At 42.8% G+C, this 21,903-nt stretch overlaps 1 protein-coding gene across 2 annotated transcripts in view; it reads left to right on the top strand.

Annotated features, from left to right (window-relative positions):
* IFT122 (intraflagellar transport 122) overlaps positions 1-21,903 on the top strand; it is a 162,435-nt gene that overhangs the window by 34,332 nt on the left and 106,200 nt on the right. For both annotated transcript variants that reach the window (XM_068111973.2, XM_068111972.2), the window contains exons 5-10: positions 12,527-12,603; positions 14,390-14,456; positions 15,654-15,800; positions 15,935-16,010; positions 16,417-16,608; positions 21,553-21,691. In XM_068111973.2, coding sequence (XP_067968074.2) covers positions 12,527-12,603; positions 14,390-14,456; positions 15,654-15,800; positions 15,935-16,010; positions 16,417-16,608; positions 21,553-21,691 — 698 coding nt within the window. The remainder of the gene's footprint in view (positions 1-12,526; positions 12,604-14,389; positions 14,457-15,653; positions 15,801-15,934; positions 16,011-16,416; positions 16,609-21,552; positions 21,692-21,903) is intronic.

Below are 21,903 nucleotides of genomic sequence, written 5' to 3' on the forward strand. Positions count from 1 at the left end.
GTGCTCGTTACCCTCTCTCTCCCCATCTTGTCTCCTGCTCCCTTTATTGTGTGTTTTGTGTGTCGTGTTTTTTTTTGTGTGATTAATGCTAGCTCTTACACGAGCCTCGATCTTGTATACAAAAAGTCCCTTTTTGCTTCCATTAACCTATGGTGGGACAATATAAAACCCATACAAGGCTGTTTTGTCAACAGTTTAAATCATAGGTCACCCATGAATGTCGAGTCACATTGGCTCAGTTAGAAACGGAAATTCTAAAACTGGAGAACAAACTGGCAAAACAAGAGAATGAGGCAAACTATAAGATACTCCTTGAAAGAAAGACCCAACTTAAGGAACTATTGCAGGAGAAAGCTGCAGGATTATTAGTTAGATTAAGAATAAAAAATATTAAAGTATCAGATAGCCCGAGCAAATCCTTTTTTCACCTCGAATCTGAAATGAAGCCAGCTCGGCTTATTTTATCAGTTATGGACCCCATTGAAAATGTAATTGCAAATTCTGATGGGGGTAAACAATACTATTAGAAAGTACTATTCAGAACTTTTTGCAAAAAAAGATGTTTATGGGGATAAGATGAAACTCTTTACTTCCCATCTCCCATCCCTGAATGAGACTCAACATCTGGAGCTGGATGTGCCATTAAACCTTGCTGAATTTGAATGTGCTCTGGTTGAAATGGAATTTGGAAAAGCTTACCAAAGAAAAGCAAAAGAAAAGTTTGGAAACTATAAGAAAAGCTTATTTCAAATGGAATTTGAAAGAAATTGATGGCCTACCAGGTGAGTTGTACTTGGAATTTTGGGACCTTTTGGGTCTGGAACTTTTGAATGTAATCCAAGAATCCCTGTGGACTGGTGAAATGTCATTAAGTCTAAGGAGAGCAGTGGTGCGTCCCCTGCCAAAGTCAGGAGATCTCCGGCGGATGGAGAATTGGAGACCAGTTTCAGTATTATGCACAGACTACAAACTGTTTTCAAAAGTGATGGCAAATCGTTTGAAGAAAGTCATTGGTGACCTGGTCCGACCCGATCAGACTTTCTGCATCCCCAGTCGATCTATTTATGACAACATTTATTTAGTTTGGGATTTAATGGACACTCACCACGATCAAAATGAGTTTGGAATAATTTTTCTAGACCTTGAAAAAGCCTTTGACAGCATTGATCATGTTTTTTGTGGCGTGTTCTGGAAGCATGTGGCTGTGGGGTTAATTTCAGAGCCTTCATATCTCCATTGTACACTGACATCTCTAGTGTAATTAAGGTAAACAATGAACTTGTTTCCCCCATACAGGTTCAGAGAGGGGTACAGCAGGTTTGCCCAGTCTCAAGATTGCTTTTTGCATTAGAAATGGAACCATTACTTTGTACGCTCACGGAGAATATCTCTGGCCTGACTTGTTTCCCAAGGAATCCACTCAGCTTATGCAGTGATGTTGCCATTGTTAGGGAATTAATTAATTTAGTCTTGAATGATTGGCAAAGACTCAAGAATTAATTGTCCAAACTTGTTTCAGAAGTACAATCGGCTGATTTAATAACACGTGGGAGTTCTCAATTCACTTTTACAAAAGGTATTACAAAACACACTTCAATTCAAAGTAACATACACGAATAAAATGAAATCACCACGCCGACTCAGTACGATACATTCAATACAGGCAACTGGACTGAGAACCTCCTCGATTTTCTGTTACACGGCTATTTATGGTCAAAGATGAAAGCATGAGAGGTCAGGAGAGGGTCAGAGAGGAGAGGTAGCATTTCAGCATACAGTGCATTTGTGATTTCGCCATTCGTTGGATCCATTCATAACAGGCATCTCTTCCAGGTCGTTATCTCTGCCTCTCCCTGGCCACGAGTGTCAAATCATGATAAACAGAGATTCTAGCTGTCTTTGCAAAATAAACAGAGCTTACTGCTCCTTTAAGATAAAAAAAACATGTTTAGCATGATGAGGACATCTGGTTTGTTTCAATCTCCAGCCTGGAGAAAACAGGGTTACAAAAGTTCAATGAGAGGGTTACACATTATTGTTACAAGATTCAATTCTATAGTTTAGATCTTCAATATATATGTGTATATATGTATCGTATGAAAAGTATACTTATTTATACAATATTAGAATAAAAGGGACTATTTCCTTTTATTCTCTAAACGGGCTGACTTGACTGCGAGGCTCTGAAACTAGATAATATCACAGTTCAAGCTGGACGTTTGCCTCTAAACGCAAGCCTAAAGAATTGTTAAATTTTCATAGAATACAGTTAACACTGATTAATATATGTATTTATGAAGCTTACGTGTTTGCAACGACAAGGTTGAGGCTCCGGGAAATCCACTCGATTTACACAAATTACGTACGCAATTAATTTTGCTTCGACACCATCATAATCAGAAACGACCAAGATATTGATGTTCTTGTTAAATCCTTGAGAACCTTTTTCCTGGCTTCTTCTCTGAAAGTTAATTGGATGAAAAAGCAAAGCTATTTGGGTACCATACCTTAATAGTTGCCTCCCTGTCTCGACACATCTTCCTCCTGTTCCAGAAAACTTAGAATGGAAGGCAGATCGTATCGACTACCTTGGTGTGTCCCTAGGTTCCACACAATTTAGGAAAAAGAATTGGGAATGCTTGATTGGAGAAATAGAGCGGAGACTTAACCTGTGGAAAAGAGCCCTACCGCACCTTTCATTTAAGGGCCGTGTCTTCGTTGCCAATAACTTGGTGGCTGCAACTTTATGGCATTGATTTATTTGCCTACAACCGCCGGAAGTGCTGCTGAGAATGATCCAGGCCAAAGTTGTGGACTTTTTTTGGGGAGGCCATCATTGGCTGTGGCCAAACGTAATATGCCATACTTCATCTGAAGGAGGCCAAGGCCTTGTTCACGTGAAATCCCACCTCATGGCCTTTCGCTTGTGCCCCATTCAGCGCCTCCTATATGTCGAGCACCTGCCAAACCACCCATTGGCCTGTCATATTTTGCAACAGGCGGGCAGACTCGGCTGTGGTCTTGAAGTATTCCTGACTCAACTCAAGCATGTGGATACATCAACACTCCCCATATTTTTACCAGAGCCTTCTCAATGCCTGGAAAGGTCTTTTCGTGAGTCGCAAAGTGGACACATACTCCCCAGGGATGTTCGAAGTTGAACCTCTGTTTTTTCAACCCTCTCTTCCCTGATGTATTCAAGAGCCGTGATTTGTGCCAACGCTTCATTGATGCAGGCATAAACAAAGTATGGCACCTACGGCCAAACTCCGGTGTAGGGTGGAAGACTGTGGAGGAAATTTCAAATACAACAGGTAGTCAGGTTCACGATGTAATTTCGTTGGAATTTTTGGGGGATTTGGAAAACTATATATTTTTGGAAACTATATTGTATAGTCAGTCAGAAAACCAATGTTGCTATTTGCACAGACTCCTGTATGGCGGCCATCTTGGATTTTCAAAATTGCCACCGTAGAACTAATATTTCTCAATATCTCAGCTTCTAAATAACATAGAGCTTTGATTCTAACGGCTAAACATACATTTTCAAGGGCCCCGAATCCAATGGTAACAAGTTCGATAAGCTAGACATGACCATAGAGCTCCTATGTGGCGGCCATCTTGGATTTTTCAAACTGGCCGCCATAAACTTGATGTTTCTCAATATCTCAGCTTCTAAACAACATAAAGCTTTGATTCTAACGGCTAAACATACATTTTCAAGGGCCCCGAATCCAATGGTAACAAGTTCGATAAGCTAGACATGACCATAGAGCTCCTATGTGGCGGCCATCTTGGATTTTTCAAACTGGCCGCCGTAAAACTGATGTAACTCACCTTCTAAAGAGCACAGAGCTTTGATTCATCATTGAGTAAAGTCATCATCATCCTCATCATCCCTTTCGTTCATCACATCTTGAGAGTCCTCATCATTTTGGCACTGGATGTCACACTGACAAAGGTCTGTACAAGCCAAGTTGTTTGTTCTGCAGGAACATCTAGATGAAGAACAGTCTGTTTAGCACTGACATCTAACCATTTGAATGATGGCCTTGGGGGCTGGAGGCTCCTCAGTTGTGGTTGGTTTCACTTGTCCATCTGTGTCTTTGTAAAAGCCGTTTTGCAGGGGATTCAGCTGAGGATCCTGTTGAGCAATGCTTGCCTGACCCCACACTCTGGCTTGGATATGGACTCTAAGGATGTGCTGCTTGAGAGCTCCAAGAGTAGGAGGAAGCCTGTCACTTTCTGCCATGTGTTTGCAAAAGAGATACCATCGTAGTTCGGGGATGCTGTCGATGTGGATGCCATTTGGAGAGTAAGCAGCGCATACAAAGTTAGCTAGTGTGGACAACATGTCCTCCGTCACTTCAGTTGCATCTGAAAGCATTCGCACAGTGTCTATGACATCTTCACTTGCTTTGAGGTAGACATGCAGCCAGGTTGCTTTGCCTATTCGAGAGAACCTCCCAGTGTTGTCTGCCCCTGTGAAAGCATGAAAGGCTGGCAACGCCTTTGCTCTTTCGACCCCTAGAGCTGTCCACAGTGGCTCTATTTGAAGTATTCCAGAGGCCATGGAAATGGATGTATTCCTCAGCAGTAGGTCATAGTTTGCTATGACTAGTACCAGGACATCTGTGTCGGGAGAGAAGAACACCAACTGCGCATCATGTGGGTTTCGCTGGGATGCCAGCACGGCCTGGTGGATCAACAGGGTGTCAGCTTCTTCATGGTTGTTGTCCTCGAAGAGCAGGTCACTGTTGCTCCTAGTACGCCCTGAAGCAGACGTGATGATCAACTTGGATGAGTGACTGTTGTATTCCACAGTTTTCGCTGCCAGATAGTCAGTCAGATCAGCCTTTGTTTTGTCATGAGAAAGGAATCTGCTCATTGGGATGTGTTTGATGTTGGTGTCATCTCTGACTTGATACTGTACTGCATCCTTTCCTTGCCTTCTTTTAGCCCTGGTAGCACTCTTCAGAGAATCGTTTTTGTACGTGTCAAAGACAAGTATGATCTCATCACAATCTTTTGTTAGAGACATGAGTCTGTCATTGAAGCATTCACCCAGATCGTTGACTTTCACTACAGTGGCTGGTTTCTTTGTCAGCTTATGCACAAGTACCATCCCATCCACCAGTGCAATCTTCCGACTTGTAGGTTTACTAGATGTGGATGCCATAGTTCTTGTGTCCATTGGATCTTGTTGTAGAACACTTGCAGTTGGTGTCTGCTGCTGATCTTCGGGGTGAATTTCTGCTCTTGCTAACTTGTCGAGGAGATGAATTGACTTCGACTTGTCAGTGCATGGAAGAATTGTCCCATCTGGAGCGAACAGTGCTCTTGGTGTCACAGTGAACTCGTAATTTCCGATGGCATATTTCTGGTTGACGTCTCTGTTTGACTTGGCAAGGACCATGAGCCTTCCGTACAGTTCCTTAGTCTCCTTCAGATCCACAGTCCTGTCTCTGAGTTTCACTGTGGTTCTCTTGTTCCCAGACGTGAACATCTTGTTGTTCTCCTTCTTGACTGGTGCCCAGAGGCTAACAACTCCATTGATACGCTCCGACACGTAGTCTTCATACAACTTCTGACCAGTGACATCAATGTTCAAGATCTGTGGTACATACTCGTCTGGGATGTAAGCATTCGTTATCACATTGTGCAGCTTGTCACCTTCAGTGTCAAATGGATTCCCGTGACTCAGTATCGCAGCCTTGATCTTGTTGATTGCTTCATGCTCCCTCTTGACTGCACTTGGACCAAGGTCATGATGTTCTGTGATCTTGTCACCTTCCAGGCCAAACTGACTCTTGAAGTCTTTTGACAGGCGTGATAATTCTGGTGTAACCATGAAGAATCTCTGTCTAGCATTGGCATTGTTAGAGATGCCAATCAGTCCAGAGTGAATCTTCATCAGCATGTCCAGATTTTAGATTTCGTTGGATTGTTTTTGGGATTTAGAAAAATCAAAGCTCCGTCTTATTTAGAAGATGAGATCCTGGGAAACATAAATTTTACGGCGGCCAGTTTGAAAAATCCAAGATGGCCGCCACATAGGAGCTCTATGGTCATGTCTAGCTTATCGAACTTGTTACCATTGGATTCGGGGCCCTTGAAAATGTATGTTTAGCCGTTAGAATCAAAGCTTTATGTTGTTTAGAAGCTGAGATATTGAGAAACATCAATTTTACGGCGGCCAGTTTGAAAAATCCAAGATGGCCGCCACATAGGAGCTCTATGGTCATGTCTAGCTTATCGAACTTGTTACCATTGGATTCGGGGCCCTTGAAAATGTATGTTTAGCCGTTAGAATCAAAGCTCTATGTTATTTAGAAGCTGAGATATTGCGAAAAATTAGTTATACGGCGGCAATTTTGAAAATCCAAGATGGCCGCCATACAGGAGTCTGTGCAAATAGCAACATTGGTTTTCTGACTGACTATACAATATAGTTTCCAAAAATATATAGTTTTCCAAATCCCCCAAAAAATCCAACGAAACTTTAAATCTGGACATACTGAACCTGACTAAGGAATTCGGTCCAAGAGGATAATCGGCTTAATAATGAGAAAAGTCGTAAAAAAGGTCATCAGCTATGGTTATTATGGACTCAGAATACACATGGACATCCCAATGAGTCATATTTCCCGAAACTGATTTTTGACTGCTCTCCAAGAGAACTTCCACCTGTTGGCACAGGGACAAATTAATTACAGGCTGCAAGCAGCAAGAGCCTGTATAAGTGTTGTGTATCTCTAATTCTCGGTGTTTCTCCATTAAACGGAGTAACATGCTGGAAGATACTCCCTGCCGGGCTTCCGACTGAACCTGTATGGGAATCAATGTATTCTAAGCAAATCACCAAAAGAACAGATCTACAGTGGCGCATTGCCCACTGGATCATCCCATGCAATACATGTGAGGAATTTTGCCCTAATATCTGCATGCTGCCCCTTTTGCTCTGTAAATGAGGATGTATTTCATTAATTGCAAAATCTGAGATTTTTCAAGTATATTGGTCTGTTGCGTTTGTGGTTTTGTCTGTCTGTCTGTCTGTCTGTCTGTCTGTTTGTTTGTTTGTCACCGGCCTACAAATCACAATTTTCAAACGATCTTCATGAAACTTCACCAAATTGTATAGGTCGTCCCAATTGAGAAGCCTATTGTTTTTGACGTCAAAAGCTCAAAAGGTCAACATAGGCCAAAGGTCACCAACTTTGCCAAATTTCTAAAATCCTCAATTTTCATCCAATTGACTTGAAATTTGAAGAGGACTTGCATATCTGGTCGCTGAATTCAACCACCAAGTATATTTGAGGTCAAGATAGGCCAAAAGGTCAACAGGCCAAAAGGTCAACAGGCCAAAAGGTCAACAGGCCAAAAGGTCAACATAGGCCAAAAGGTCAACATAGGCCAAATTTCTAAAATCCTCAATTTTCATCCAATTTACTTGAGAATTGAAGATGACTTGCATATCTGGTCACTGAATTCAACCAGAAATTATATTTTAGGTGAACATAGGCCAAAATGTCAACATAGGCCGAATTTCTAAAATCACCAATTTTCATTTGATTGACTTGAAATTCTAAGAGGATTTACATATATGGTCACTGAATTCAACCACCAACTATTTTTGAGGTCAACATAGGCCAAAAGGTCAACATTGGCCAAGTTTTTAAAAACCTCAATTTTCATCCGATTGACGTGAAAATTGAACAGCATTTGCACATTGCGTCACTAAATAGGGAAACTAACTATTTTTGAGCTTAAAAGGTCAAAGGTCAACTCAAGGTCAACCTTACAAAATCATTTTTCATCTGAAAAATCGTCACTTTTCTTCCTGTTGACCCGAGCTTTGATCAAGATTGTCAATTTTAATCTTGATGATATGGACAATTTGCTGTATCAATGGAATTTTTTTCTTGGGGGTGGGAGCGGATTTTGCAAGTATCGTGCTCCGCATGACGTCTTCTTGTTTTTTTATTGGCTGTGAAAGACTTTTTCCATTATTTAACTGGTTAAACTTTGTGACACACACAATGAATTTCAGATTTACTTTTCGATCCTTTATTTTTGGGTTCAAAAAGGAACGTCAACATGACAAAAAGTATGAACTGTTGTGTTTTTTGTAGGGATAGCAAAACTTGCTACATACTTGTCCTGAAAGGAGAAGTGTAACGGTAAACCGCTTCACCAATGTAACGTCATGACGTTTTTCAGTGTGCCTGTTTCTGAAAGGTTAAAACTTGAATTTAACTTTTCCAAGATCATGGCTGGACTTGATGTGTTTGTGGAAAAATGGTGTTTGGAAAATGTCTGTGAAGTTTGCCAAAATGAGTTGGTATTATCTCTTTCTTAAATAATCAAGACTTTTTATATTTTCGTAGTATTGCTTTATTTTATGTTTTTATAAAGATGAACTGATTAATTGTTACACTCTCATTGTTTCCTCGCTTTCATATTCTCTCCTGTTTTGTTTGGAATTGTGATTTGTAAATCGTACATACACACACTTTTATAATTTTGTAATAAATGGACCTCAAAAGTCAAAAGTGTCTCTGTCTCTCTCTCTCTGTCTCTCTCTTTCACTCTGTGTCTGTCTCTCTGTCTCTCTCTCTCCCTCTCTCTCTCTTCCTCTGTCTCTGTTTCTCTCTCTGTCTCTCTGTCTCTCTCTCTCTCTCTCTCTCTCTCTCTCTCTCTCTCTCTCTCTCTCTCTCTCTCTCTCTCTCTCTCTCTCTCTCTGTGTCTGTCTCTCTGTCTCTCTGTCTCTCTCTCTCCCTCTCTCTCTCTTCCTCTGTCTCTGTTTCTCTCTCTGTCTCTCTCCCCCTCTCTCTCTCTCTCTCTCTCTCTCTCTCGTCTCTCGTCTCTCGTCTCTCGTCTCTCGTCTCTCGTCTCTGTCTCTGTTTCTCTCTCTGTCTCTGTTTCTCTCTCTGTCTCTGTTTCTCTCTCTGTCTCTGTTTCTCTCTCTGTCTCTGTTTCTCTCTCTGTCTCTGTTTCTCTCTCTGTCTCTGTTTCTCTCTCTGTCTCTGTTTCTCTCTCTGTCTCTGTTTCTCTCTCTGTCTCTGTTTCTCTCTCTGTCTCTGTTTCTCTCTCTGTCTCTCTGTCTCCCTCACACTCTCTCACACGACCATTTCGCCATCCCATGCAGTCATTGCTCGAGAACAGGGTTTCCCCTATTTTACTCTTTGTGGTGTGAGTGGTTAAGGTTCAGCTTTAAGCCGTCGCAGTCTCGTCGACGCGTGGGAATTCTAGATTGTTCACAGATCCATAATTATGTTGCCCCTTTGTTTTCCCCACCCATTGTCTTTATAACAAACCCTGTTTTCTTATCACTAGCATGTTGGCCTGGAGCACGGTCGGATTTGGGAAATTATAATCATGGCAAGAGTGAAACCCACGGCCATTGGGAATTTGGCGCCAAACCTCACTAATTTAAATTCACGTTGTGTTCCTCCAGGGTTCATGCTCAGTCCCAATTATTTTCAAACGGAGAACCTACTGTAGGTGACAGATCTTGTTGAATTTTCTGTACATCGGAAACTGAAGAAAAGATGTATTTGGCTTTCCCGTAGAACCGTCTCCGAGGATATTCCATGGCTAAATTGGTGAATCTCCGGTCTACCGTAGCAATAGTTTGCTTATCAAACCACTTCCCATCATCTGCCCCCCACTATATATGGGCTATTATGGCACTTCCCATCACCTGACACCTTCTATATATGGACAATTATGGCCCACATACCCGTATCATCCATGCACCCCTATTACAGTGCATTCAGAACAGACGGAAGCAGAGTGGCAGAGTGGCCAGATGGAAGCCTCTCAGTGAAAGACGCATGAAAGCCCACTTGGAGTTTGCCAAAAAGCACCTAAAGGATTCTCAGACTGTGAGAACCAAGATTCTTTCGGCTGATGAAACCAAGATTAAACTGTTTGGCTTCCGTCTGGCCACTCTGCCATAAAGCCCAGATCGGTGGAGTGTTGCAGTGATGGTTGTCCTTCTGGAGGTTTCTCTCATCTCCTCACAGGATCTCTGGAGCTCAGCCAGAGTGACCATCGGGTTCTTGGTGACCTCTCTTACCAAGGCCCTTCTCCCCCGATTGCTCAGTTTGGCCAGGCGGCCAGCTCTAGGAAGAGTCCTGGTCGTTCCAGGGAACCTTCAATGCAACAGAGATTTTTTTGTAGGCTTCCCCAGATCTGTACCTCGACACAATCCTGTCTCTGAGCTCTGCAGGCAGTTCCTTCGACCTCATGGCTTGGTTTTTGCTTTGATATGCATTGTCAACTGTGAGAACTTACAGACTTGGCATTTATTATGGAATATTTTTTTTGTGGGGGGTGAACTTACTTTTCAAGATGTCTTAGAACCAAAAGTTCATTGGAATTATGTTGAAATTATTCTAGATTTTGTTAGTGACCTTTAAAAGAAACAAAAACCACATTTGACATTTCGAAACAAATAAATTGATCCTTGAAAGTGATGTCAACTGATATCGAACTCAATTCATGGACAGTACTGTGTTAAACTTCTGTACGTTTTCCAGAAGTATCTCTTTATTTTGCACATTAGCCTAATTTTTTTTTAAACAAAAACAAAAGTTAAATTACGACTGGGATTACGGACAGTAAAATTACAGTTCAGTACTTCGTGTAACCCCCACGAGCATTCAGGAGAGCACGTACACGTTGAGGCATGCTGTTCACGAGATTTGCCAAGGTTTGGACAGGAATCGCTTGCCATGCAGTGACAATAGCCTGCTGCAATTCACGCACAGAGGTCGGCTGCTGGTCCAAGTTGTCGATTTGACGCGTTAATTCTGCCCAGAAGTTATCTATCGGATTCATATCCGGGGACATGGCAGGCCACTCCATATGCTCTACACCGTGGTCAGCAAGAAAGTGTTGGATCATGCGAGCACGATGAGGCCGTGCATTGTCATCTTGGAAGACAGTTTCCTCGAAAGGGTGCACGAGCAAATGGAAGCAATGATTCTTCCAGAATGGCCCTGTACTTGAACTGGTTCAGGTTTCGATTCAGAACAACCAGGTCAGTTTTGCCCCCTGCATGAAAAGCAGCTCAAACGTTCACCCCGCCACCTCCAGCTTGGACTCTTGGCACTATACAATCTTTGTTGTAGGCTTTATGCACTTGTCTGCACACTTGGACGTGGCCATATTGACGATAGACCAGAAATCTAGACTCGTCACTGAAGATCACGTGATTCCAGTGTCCTGGCTACCATTGACGGTGCTCTCTGGCCCACTGCAATCGGCGCTGGTCGTGTTATCTGGTCAGGCGTGGCTTTCTCAGGGGACGCCTGGCACGATAGCCTGCTTGAACCAGTCGTTGGTTGACTAGCCTTCTGGATACAGGCACATTTGTCAGTTGCTGCCACTCAGCCCGAAGCCGATTAGCTGACTTGGTACGGCCATTGCGGACTAACCGGTGCAGCTGGCGATCATCCTTCCTTGTGGTTCTGCGGGGACGTCCTGGCCTCGGTATTGGAGTAGGGAAACCCCTCTGAGCATTTTGTTTCAGGATATTTGACACCTGACGTTGAGTGATGCCATACTGCTGAGCAATAGCATGCTGTTTCATGCCGTAATTTCGTAAAGCCACCACTCCAAGACAAACAGCATTGTCGAGTTGACGGACTATCTCCAGAGGAAGCGGCAATAACTTTTGGAGATGTGCAGCAGTTGTTTTCCACTGATGCAGAACACAACAACCCTTGTATACCCGACTGTGAAGCCAATCATCGAATGCACCTGTCCGTACATTTTGCCACGCCACCTGTGATATAATCCTGTTGTTGACTTCTTGCTGCGACAGACAATCAGTGACATGGTTCTTTTAACAAATAAATCACCAAAGTGTAAAAGAAACTCACCAGAGTGATATACTGAGTTAAGAAAGTAAACCCAAGTCAAGAAAAAAAAAAATTCCATATTAAATGCCAAGTCTGTATTTCGACAGGTGTGTGCCTTTCCAAATCATGTCCAATCAATTGAATTTACCACAGGTGGACTCAAATCAAGGTGTAGAAACATCTCAAAGATGATCAAGAGAAATGGGAAGCACCTGAGCTAAATTTCAAGTGTCATAGCAAAGGGTATGAATACTTATGTCAATGTGATATTTCAGTTTTTTCTTTTTAATTAATTTGCAAAACTTTCTAAAATCCTGTTTTCTCTTTGTCATTATGGGGTTTTAATTGTAGATTGATGAGGGAAAAAATGAATTTAAACGATTTCAGCATAAGGCTGTAACATAACAAAATGGGAAAAAAGTGGAGGGGTCTGAATACTTTCTGAATGCACTGTATATCACAGTGTCTTGGCCTGGGTTATGAACTTCCCTACTGCTGCTAAATGAACAGCTAAAGTGCAGAATCTGGTTCACCATCCTGCCCCATGACTGACCAAATTAGTACAAGGTTTCTACATACACAACAAAAGTACTGTGTCGATGCTTCAAAAATATTTTTTAAATTTATATTTATGCATGTGTGTATCATTTTGTCAGACACAAAGATTCCATCCAGTGTGTGGCATATAATCCAGTGAACCATCAGCTTGCATCTTGCTCTTGCACCGAGTTTGGTGAGTATGGAAGTTGTTTTGAAGATCACTATGGAGATAGCTGCCACCAATAACCTGAGTGAAGGATGTAGTCTGAAACGGGGGCTTTTGGATTGGGTCTTGTCCGTCCGTTCCGTGAGTGCGTCCGCCACCATATCTGGAGATGTCGTGACCAATTTTGTTCATACTTTGCACAAAGACAATACATGATGGTATACATATGCACATCATTTTGTTTCACCATTTGATCAAAGATGGCCGACTGGCGGCCATTTTAGTTGTATACAAAAAAACAACCCCAATGTTGAATACGTCCTCAACCATTTCTCCGACATGCATTTCTCGATGTTCAAACTTGGCATACAGATAATGAATGATCGTTTACATACGCACGTCATTTTTTTTTTCGAGATCAGATCCAACATGGCCGACTGACGGACATATTGTTACTGAAACATGTCCCCAACCATTTTGTGAACATGCTTGGTGCGATTTGGTTTAACCATGGTACAAGCACAGTGCATGATGGCATACACGTGCACCTCATTTTATTTTGCGATTGATCAAAGATGGCCGACTGGTATACTGGCGGCCACTTTAGTTGTAAAAAAAAACCGATATTGACCACGTCCTCAACCATTTCTCGGACATGCATTTACCCATCTTGTTCAAACTTGGCACACAGATAATGAATGATGGGTTACATATGCACGTCATTTTTTTGAGGTCAGATCCAAGATGGCCGACTGGAGGCCATTTTTTTAACGTGTCCTCAACCATTTCCCGACATGCATGGACCAATTTTGCTTAAACTTGGCACAAAGACAATACATGAGTATACATATGCAGAAGATTTGGTTTTGTAATCCGACCAAATATGGCTGACTGACGGCCTTTGACTCCGTCCGTACAGCAAAATTACTAAAACCACGGAGGCAATGACATGTTATGTCTTTTTATTCTTGTTAGGTTTCCTCTGCATGTAATGTAGAGGAATTCCTATTGTTTCTGTACAGATTTTCTTTTCTTTTTCTTATAACACAATAACAAACACCGATAACAAGTTGGCTCAGGATGTGACATCACCCAGTTTACTTCTATGGAGTTAAATTGTGGTATTTTTACCCCTGCCAGAGGAGAGGGTATTGCATTTGGGTCCTTTTGTTTGTCTGTCCGCACAGAACGTGAGTATGCTTTTCTCTGCAACAGTTGGTCCCGAATGACAATAAATTTTCACCATAGGAGCGCCTCTTCTTGCATAATTTTTTTTTAATGATAACTATGACGTCATAGGTCACATGGTACGGGCACCATTTGGAAAAACCAAAAAACTGCACCTCTATATCTCCAAAACCGTTCCATGGAAAAAATTGAAACATGGCTCATTGTCAAATACTCCCCATGGAGAACAATAAATATTCATGATGTCATCTATGATTTCATTATGACGTCATAATTAGACATGTAGAACACTTGATCCGATCACTTTGAAATTTATTGAGTGTGGTCAACACAAAAATTGTATGGGATAATTAAATTGATGACGTCATCGGTCACGGGGTTCGGCAGCCATAATGGATTGACCATAAATCTACTTGGTCAATAAACCACACAAACACAGCAGCTAATAAACACCACACAAAATACATTTGCTAATAATAATAAGCACCAAACACGTCCTGGCGAGGGTCTGCGATCTCTGACTGCTCTTTCTTGTTTTGTTTCGTTTTAAACTTGTATTAATGATTTATTTTTCTTTTTAATAATGAGATACCAACTCACTATTTCATGCATCATTGTTTTGCAGGGATTTGGTCCTCTGAGAATAAGTCTGTCTCCAAGAATAAGATTTCTAGTAGAATCACCTGCTGCAGGTAATTGGAAGAATTTACTTATTTATTGAGTCTTTTACATATATATATATATATATATATATATATATATATATATATATATATATATATATATATATATATATATATGTATATATATATATATATATATATATATATATATATATATATATATATATATATATATATATATCATATATATATATAGATATCATATATATATATATATATATATATATATATATATATATATAGATAGATTTTTTAAAAATAAAAGCCTGGTGTTGGCCTGGCGGTTAGGGTGCCGGCTTGGGATCCTAGGATGCTAGGTTCGACTCAGCCTGTCAGCAGCCTGTCATCAGACAGACTCAGCCTGTCATCCTTCCGAGGTCGGCAAATTGAGTACCAGTTCACTGGTAACTCCCTGTGTGTCACAAGAGGCGACTAACAGGGTTGGTGGCAGGAAGGGCAACCGGCCATAAAACATTGGTACAAAAAGGGGACTACGGTGCCCGAAAAAGGCCAACCCCCGCGCTGCGGGGAAAAATGGCCTCTAAAAGGTGGTTGTTCATCGAGTCTTTTATAAAGATCAGTGCATTTAATTTGACCCACTGAATGGAACGCAGCATTTGTCCTTACTGGCAATGTGGGTACGGAAACTCGATATAGATATGTGAGCGATAGGTTTTACTTTTTCAGCCAATGAGAAGCTTGTTTTTCATTGCTAGTCTATGTTTGACAGCCCCCGACCTAGGTTTCTTGGATTTGGTTTATTCTGTTTGGCATTCACGTATTGTAATCACGTCGTGATTATGACGTAGTGATTATGACACAAACTGGTATGGCCTTTATTATTGAGGCATATTCCCTGATTCTACGAGCTTACCGGGCGTCCGTACACACCACCACCAGTTAAACGTAATAAAATGAAATGTACTGCAAGGTCACATTTATAGCTCGCCCTGTTTATCTCATAGATGATGTCTGCGGTTTTACTTCATATCACGTTGGATATTCAATGCCCAGGTTTTATGTTCCCCTTTTATGTTCCCCTTAGGCGGCAAAAAGGGTTGGCGTCAGGAAGGGCATCCGGCCGTAAAACATTGCTTCAAAAAGGGGACCGAAAAACAACAACAACCACAGTTCCCGAAAAAGGCCAACCCCCGCTTGCGGGGAAAAATGGCCTCTAAAGGTGGTTTTTTTTTGTTTTTTTTTCAGCTGGACCAATGATGGACAATACCTGGCCTTAGGCTTGTACAACGGGATGATCAGCATCCGCAACAAGAACGGGGAGGAGAAAGCGCGCATAGATAGGTCAAGCCAAACACCTGCACCTATCTGGTCCATTTGCTGGAAACCAAGACGGTAAGGAAATCCTGACTGTGTTTGAGATACAGTACTTGTTTATTGGTTTGATAGGTGATGCGGCCATTTCATTACAGTTTGAAGGTTAACATTCCATGAACTGATGTTCGATGCATGTGACTTGTGTCCTGCAGGTATAAGCAGCATCACATCATTGCCGTGGCTGATTGGGGCCAAAGGTTATCTTTCTACCAACTTGGTGGAGCAAGGGTACGACAGCCACTTGGATGCATGGATTGGTTGTCTCCTGGCTACGATAATCGCTTCTCCTCTTGTGCCCTCACCATGGCATGCAACCTCACAACTTGCATCATGACTTTGGGGTCACTATTTATAGGACGTGCAACACAGCTTTACCCATTTAACCACCAACTGTGCTATATTTTTTGATGCTGGGCTTCCTCTTCCAATATCTTCTTCCTCTAGCCCTTCTTCCTTTTCTTGAGAAATGTGTTACTTGTGAAATTGTGTGACACTATTACAAGGTTAAAGGTGAAAAGCATGCTGATCATTGTTGAAGTTCCTTGTAAGTTTTTGTGGCTTTGCATGTTCGTATAGGTATGCATATAACTTGGGGTTACCTTTTCTCATGCGTGATTCCACTGCGTGTGTTCAGGTCGGTAAAGAACGAAGGTTGGGATATGACCCCTGCTGCATCAGCTACTTCTCCCAGGGCGAGTACCTGTTGCTCTGTGGTTCAGACAGAAAGGCCTCTTTGTACTCACATGATGGTGTGCACCTTGGAATTATCGCAGAGCACACCTCCTGGGTGTGGTGCTGTCGGGTCAAACCAAATTCAAACTACGTGGTGAGTATTACTTGGCTATAGTATCCATTAATATTTTACACAAGAGACAAACACGGCTCCTTCACAAAAATTTCACAAAACTTCAGCCATTTCAAAGCTGTACAATCACATCCAGGAGCCATTGTGGAAAATATTAATGGAAAATATTGTTGCGGATCTCCTGAAGCCCGTTCCCGTTACAAAGGGGATAGGAGATTAAACCCCTTTTTTCCCCCTGGGTCTTCGGGTCTGCGAGGCCGAATCACCACTTCCAGGCAAACTTGAAAAAGGGTATCGGGACAAATTCGCACGTACCTTTGGTACCCACGCTGCCATGAAAGCGGGGATCGAGCCTCGCACAAGCCACGCTTAATCGAGTACGCCCGAGCGGTATGCGTATCATGTGACTCGTGCTGTTACTTTTATTGGAACCCGATTCGAGCGGTTTTATTCGTACCATGCTAGGGCAAAGGATGGAAGGGACAGGACAGTCAAATCAGAGGAAGAACACGATTTATTTACACTATTATGTACAATGAATCAGGATGAAGGAAAGGGGGACACAGAGCAGAAGCTTAACCAGTTTAACTTATTACCCAGACACGGGCCCAATCACTCACACGGGGAAATGGAATAAGAGCAGGTTCGTGCGCCAAACGCGCCTTGCTGCCGGTCGCTCCCGGACAGCTCGCTCGTGGTGTAGCCCTCTGGCGGTCACGGCACGTATCCAGGCGAAGGCAGGCAGGAGGAAATCGCGCGTCTGTGGCCCGGCGCGGGTCGTCCTCTCGAGCGTGCGATTAATACAGTGGCAGAGCGCAGGGTGCAGGGAGAGTTTGTGTACAATCGGCAATTCAAGTCGTTCGTCCTGCAGCTCCACTCGCGTTCTCAAGCTCAACCCAACTCACTCTCTCGGGGAACTGTAAATCGTCTCACAGGGAACTGTAACTTGCACACGACTCTGACCGAGAACTTCTCTTACTCAACTCAAGGGCTGCGCGACTCATCTGCTTCTGAACTGCCGTCTCGGAACTGAGGTAGGGGGCTCGGAGCAGGGTTATATGGCCCCGCCCTGGCCCAGCTCGAATGTTCCAAACCCCGCCACTGGTCGTCGTGGTTAGCCACTCCCCTCGAGCCCTGATTGGCGGCTCGTTGCTTACCGGCCACTCCCCCTGCAGCTCGTCCCTTCGGCCTCGGTAGACTTGCCCAGGCCTGCCGCGTGGCATCCCAGCACCAAACCAAAAGCACCAAAGCAAAGCGCCAAAAGAGCACCTAAGCTCACTGGCCTACTAAATGCAAAACTAAACACAGGAAAGGACTACGCTTACATTTACTAAGAAATAACTGAACTATCGCGAGGCTTCATGTAGTGGTGCAACTAACTAAGAGGGGGAATTAACCTTTATTCTAAAACCGCAACAATATTAATGAAGTCTATATTTATGTGCCTTGCCCCATTGGCCAAACTTTCTCTTCGTGCAAACCGCACCATTATCCTAAACCAGAGCATGTGTGAGTGACTGTGTGGCAGATGTCAGCACCCTGAAGTAACAACAAAAAAAGTTGAAAAACACATAAACATTAAAATACAAATTCAATTGAATCAAAACTTTTGTCTTTTTCAATAAAAACCACACTCGCTTGCATAATGGTTCGAACCTCCGCTAGTCTCGCAGTGTCGGTGTGTCAAACCCTGGACGAGCCATACCAAAGACTTTAAAAATGGTAAGTGCTGCTACCTTGCTTAACACGCAGCATTTACAAGGATAGAACAAGGACAAAGTGCATATCTGCACCAGGCTGAACAGTTTACGTTTTGTATCCTAATGATAGGCCGAATCTGCATCCGGATCTTCACCCAAATTGAATCAATTCGTTCTTATCACACGCCCAACCTGCCCACCAAGCTTCATCCGAATCCGTCCACTGATTTTTGAGATATCCTGCTTACAGACAAACAAACAAACAGAGAAGGGTGTAAACCAAACCTCCGTCCACCTTTGGTCGCGGAGGTAACGATGCTGGGAAGGCAATGGCAAACCGCCCAGTATAACCCTTGCCAATAAACTGTTTTGGCAGCACCAACTCCCTGTAAAGAGTATGCTACATCAAAAAAAAAATTCACATCAGAATAATCCATACCACTTTTTTGGGATGCTTATATTACTTTAGATCGTGTTTGATTACCTCTGCATTGACACTTCTCAAGCATCATTTATAAAGACCATTTTCAACGCCTGTAGTAGATAACTTTATTGCTATGCAACAGCTTTATTGCTTTATTGCTTGTAGTCTGGTGTTAGCTTAGTGGTTAGGGTGCCGGCTTGGGATCCCAGGATCCTGGGTTCGAATCCCGGTCGATCGCTGAATTAACGCCAGGGGGGTTGACTCAGCCTGTCATCCTTCCGAGGTCGGCTAATTGAGTACCAGTTCACTGGTAATTCCCTGTGTGTCGCAAGGGGTGACTAACAGGGTTGGTTTTATGGGTTTTATGGCTAACAGGGTTTTATGACTAGGGTTTATGACTTGACTATGACTTGACTATGACTATGACTAGGGTTCATAAACAGGGTTTATGACTTTTATGACTTACAACAGGGTTATGACTAACAGGGTTTTATGGCATCCGGCCATAAAACATTGCTTCAAAAAAAAAAAAGGGGCCATGGTGCCCAAAAAAGGCCAACCCCTGCTCTGCGGGCAAAAATGGCCTCTGAAGGTGGTTCAGTTGTGCAACGACTAATGGAGATTTTCTTATCTTGTCGTGTGTATTTGGCTCCTTTAGCGAATGAAGGCTTCTGCTTTTCTTCATTGTGTGCATTCCATTCTTGAAATAACCTGGCTTTAGTCACTAGCATGTCTCTTGATGCATGGTTTGAATTGTCGAGGTTTATGTGAAGTTTGAATTCGTATCACATTATTGTTTCTTGTTTCAAATTTTGTTGTCTTATTTGAACTGATATGCAACAACCAATGCGTATAGCTAATCGAGATACAAATGTGAAAAATGTGTGCCTACACATAATTTATATGTAATGGAGCAAATATATGTATGTATGATTTTACAGGTAGTGGACATATAAATGGAAATGCCAATGTAAAGTCACTTAATAGGGCGTTGGGCCACCATGTGCAGCCATTACGGCCTGTTTGCACCGTGACACACAGTCCACCAGCATCTGGAATTCTGCAGGAGGGATGCGGCACCATTCTTCCATGAGAATGTCAATCGACTCACACCTGTTTGATGGAGGTGGAAAATACTGTTTCATGCATCATTCCAGAATATCCCATAAATGCTCGATTGGGTTCAGATCTGGTGACTGAGAAGGTCATGACATTTGGATAACATCAGTGTCATGCTCTTCAAACCATATGGCGACCACATGTGCTCTGTGGATGAGAGCATTGTGACATGAGATCCTGGAAGATACCGCTCCTGGTAGGAAATACATGCAGCAACATGGGGTGAAGAAGATCATTCAGAACCATTAAGTAGTGATTGGCATTGACCTTGCCTTCTAAGGGAATGACTGCACCCAAACCGTGCCAGGAAAATGTGCCCAACAGCATTACAGAACCACCAGAAGCCTTCACTTTTTGAATCAAGCACTCAGGATTGTAGAGTTATTTAGCGTGGCGCCACATGAGCACTCGTCGGTTTGTCGAGAACATGGTGAAGGATGATTAATTTGACCATATCACATTTCTCCACTGCTCGGTAGTCCATTACCTGTGCTCTTTGCACCACTGGACTCGCAAACGTGCATTGCCAGGTGAGATGAGCGGTGTGTGCACTGCAACCCGACTGGTATCCCACTCTGTGGAGCTTTCAGCCGACCGTTTTTGACGAAACTGGCTGCTCGCGCCCCAGGTTGAAATTTACAGTCAATTGATCTGCAATTGCTCACCTGCTTCAAGTTCAAGTTATGACGATCCTGGAGTATGCGCTTCCGCCCACTGTTGCCCTTTGCTGATGATGTCTTTCTTTCAGAGTTCCATGTCGACGTCACCTTAGACACTGTTACTCGTGAAACATCAGCAAGGTGAATTTTCTTTGTCACTGAAGCTCCTGCCAAATGTGCACCCACAATCACCCCTCTTTCAAGGTCACTGAGGTCTCCTCTTGCAGCCATGCTAGCCATAATTATAGGCAACCAGGCCTGTGCAGTATTTTTATGCATGACCCTAAGCATGCTGGGATGTTATAATGCTTATTTAACACATGGGCCACACCTGTGTGAAAGCCGTTGCTTTCAATATACTTAGTGTCTACCATTTACCCAGGTTTTTTCCATTTTTTGTCCACTACCTGTATGTATGTATATAATATGCACCATGTCTGCTGTATACCCATTGGTTGGACAGTTGTCCTAAAGCCACCCACAATTGTAACCTGAAAAAAAAATCATACGCCTGCCATTTTGGCAAGCCAACGACTTCTTCAGAAGTGTCGTACTGTATTCACAATCTCCATACCCTCCATGTAAGTTTACCGTTCAGTGTAAAACAACTTAAGCGACTGTTAAAAGGATCATCAAATATTGAATGTTTGGAACCGAAAGGCGTCATGGGCCTTGTGAAGGCGACAGTACATTCGCTAATATAGGCCTCAGGTTCAGGCCTAAAGGTCAGGCTGCTGCTGTCAACCTATGGGCCAGTGCAATTGGAATTATCTGAGCTACATAACCATAATGTATTACATTTGCACTTCAGTATGCATGTTGTTGTATCTAAGTCGGGTTATTTTTGTTTATGGGAGCGATTGAGGCAGTGGTCTGTTGCCTATACACCGCCCAAATAAAGGGATGTGCCAGAATAACGTGTTGCACGCTCGGAACGAGATCGCCCGTACAGCGGTTACTCTGCTATTCTTTACTAATGAACCTACAACCCGGTAAGAACTTTTACCGAAGAAGCAGAGTAGTACAACTAATTTATCTTGTGTGGTGGATTTTATTTCTGAAGGCGCTGGGATGTCAAGATGGCACCATAGCCATGTATCACTTGGTGTTCAATACCGTACACGGTCTGTACAAGGACAGGTATGCCTACCGAGACAACATCACTGATGTCATCATCCAACACTTAATCTCGACAAAGAAAGGTGAGATGTTCTCCCTCCTTTTTATTTATTCATAGGTGATGCCCCCTCCTCCACACCCCCTTGCCGCTCCCTATGGGTGTTTCTCATGTATACAACTTGCAACCTTAATTATAGTGAGAGTTGCTCGCAAGTGTCAAGGCTTCTAGCCAGTAACAAAAGACACCTTCAAATTTAGCATTTTCGAAACCAGGAAAACTACTCATACAAACCTA

This window comes from Myxine glutinosa, chromosome 4 (assembly GCF_964187855.1).
Source record: "Myxine glutinosa chromosome 4, kmMyxGlut1.1, whole genome shotgun sequence".
NCBI classification, from domain to species: Eukaryota; Metazoa; Chordata; class Myxini; order Myxiniformes; family Myxinidae; genus Myxine; species Myxine glutinosa.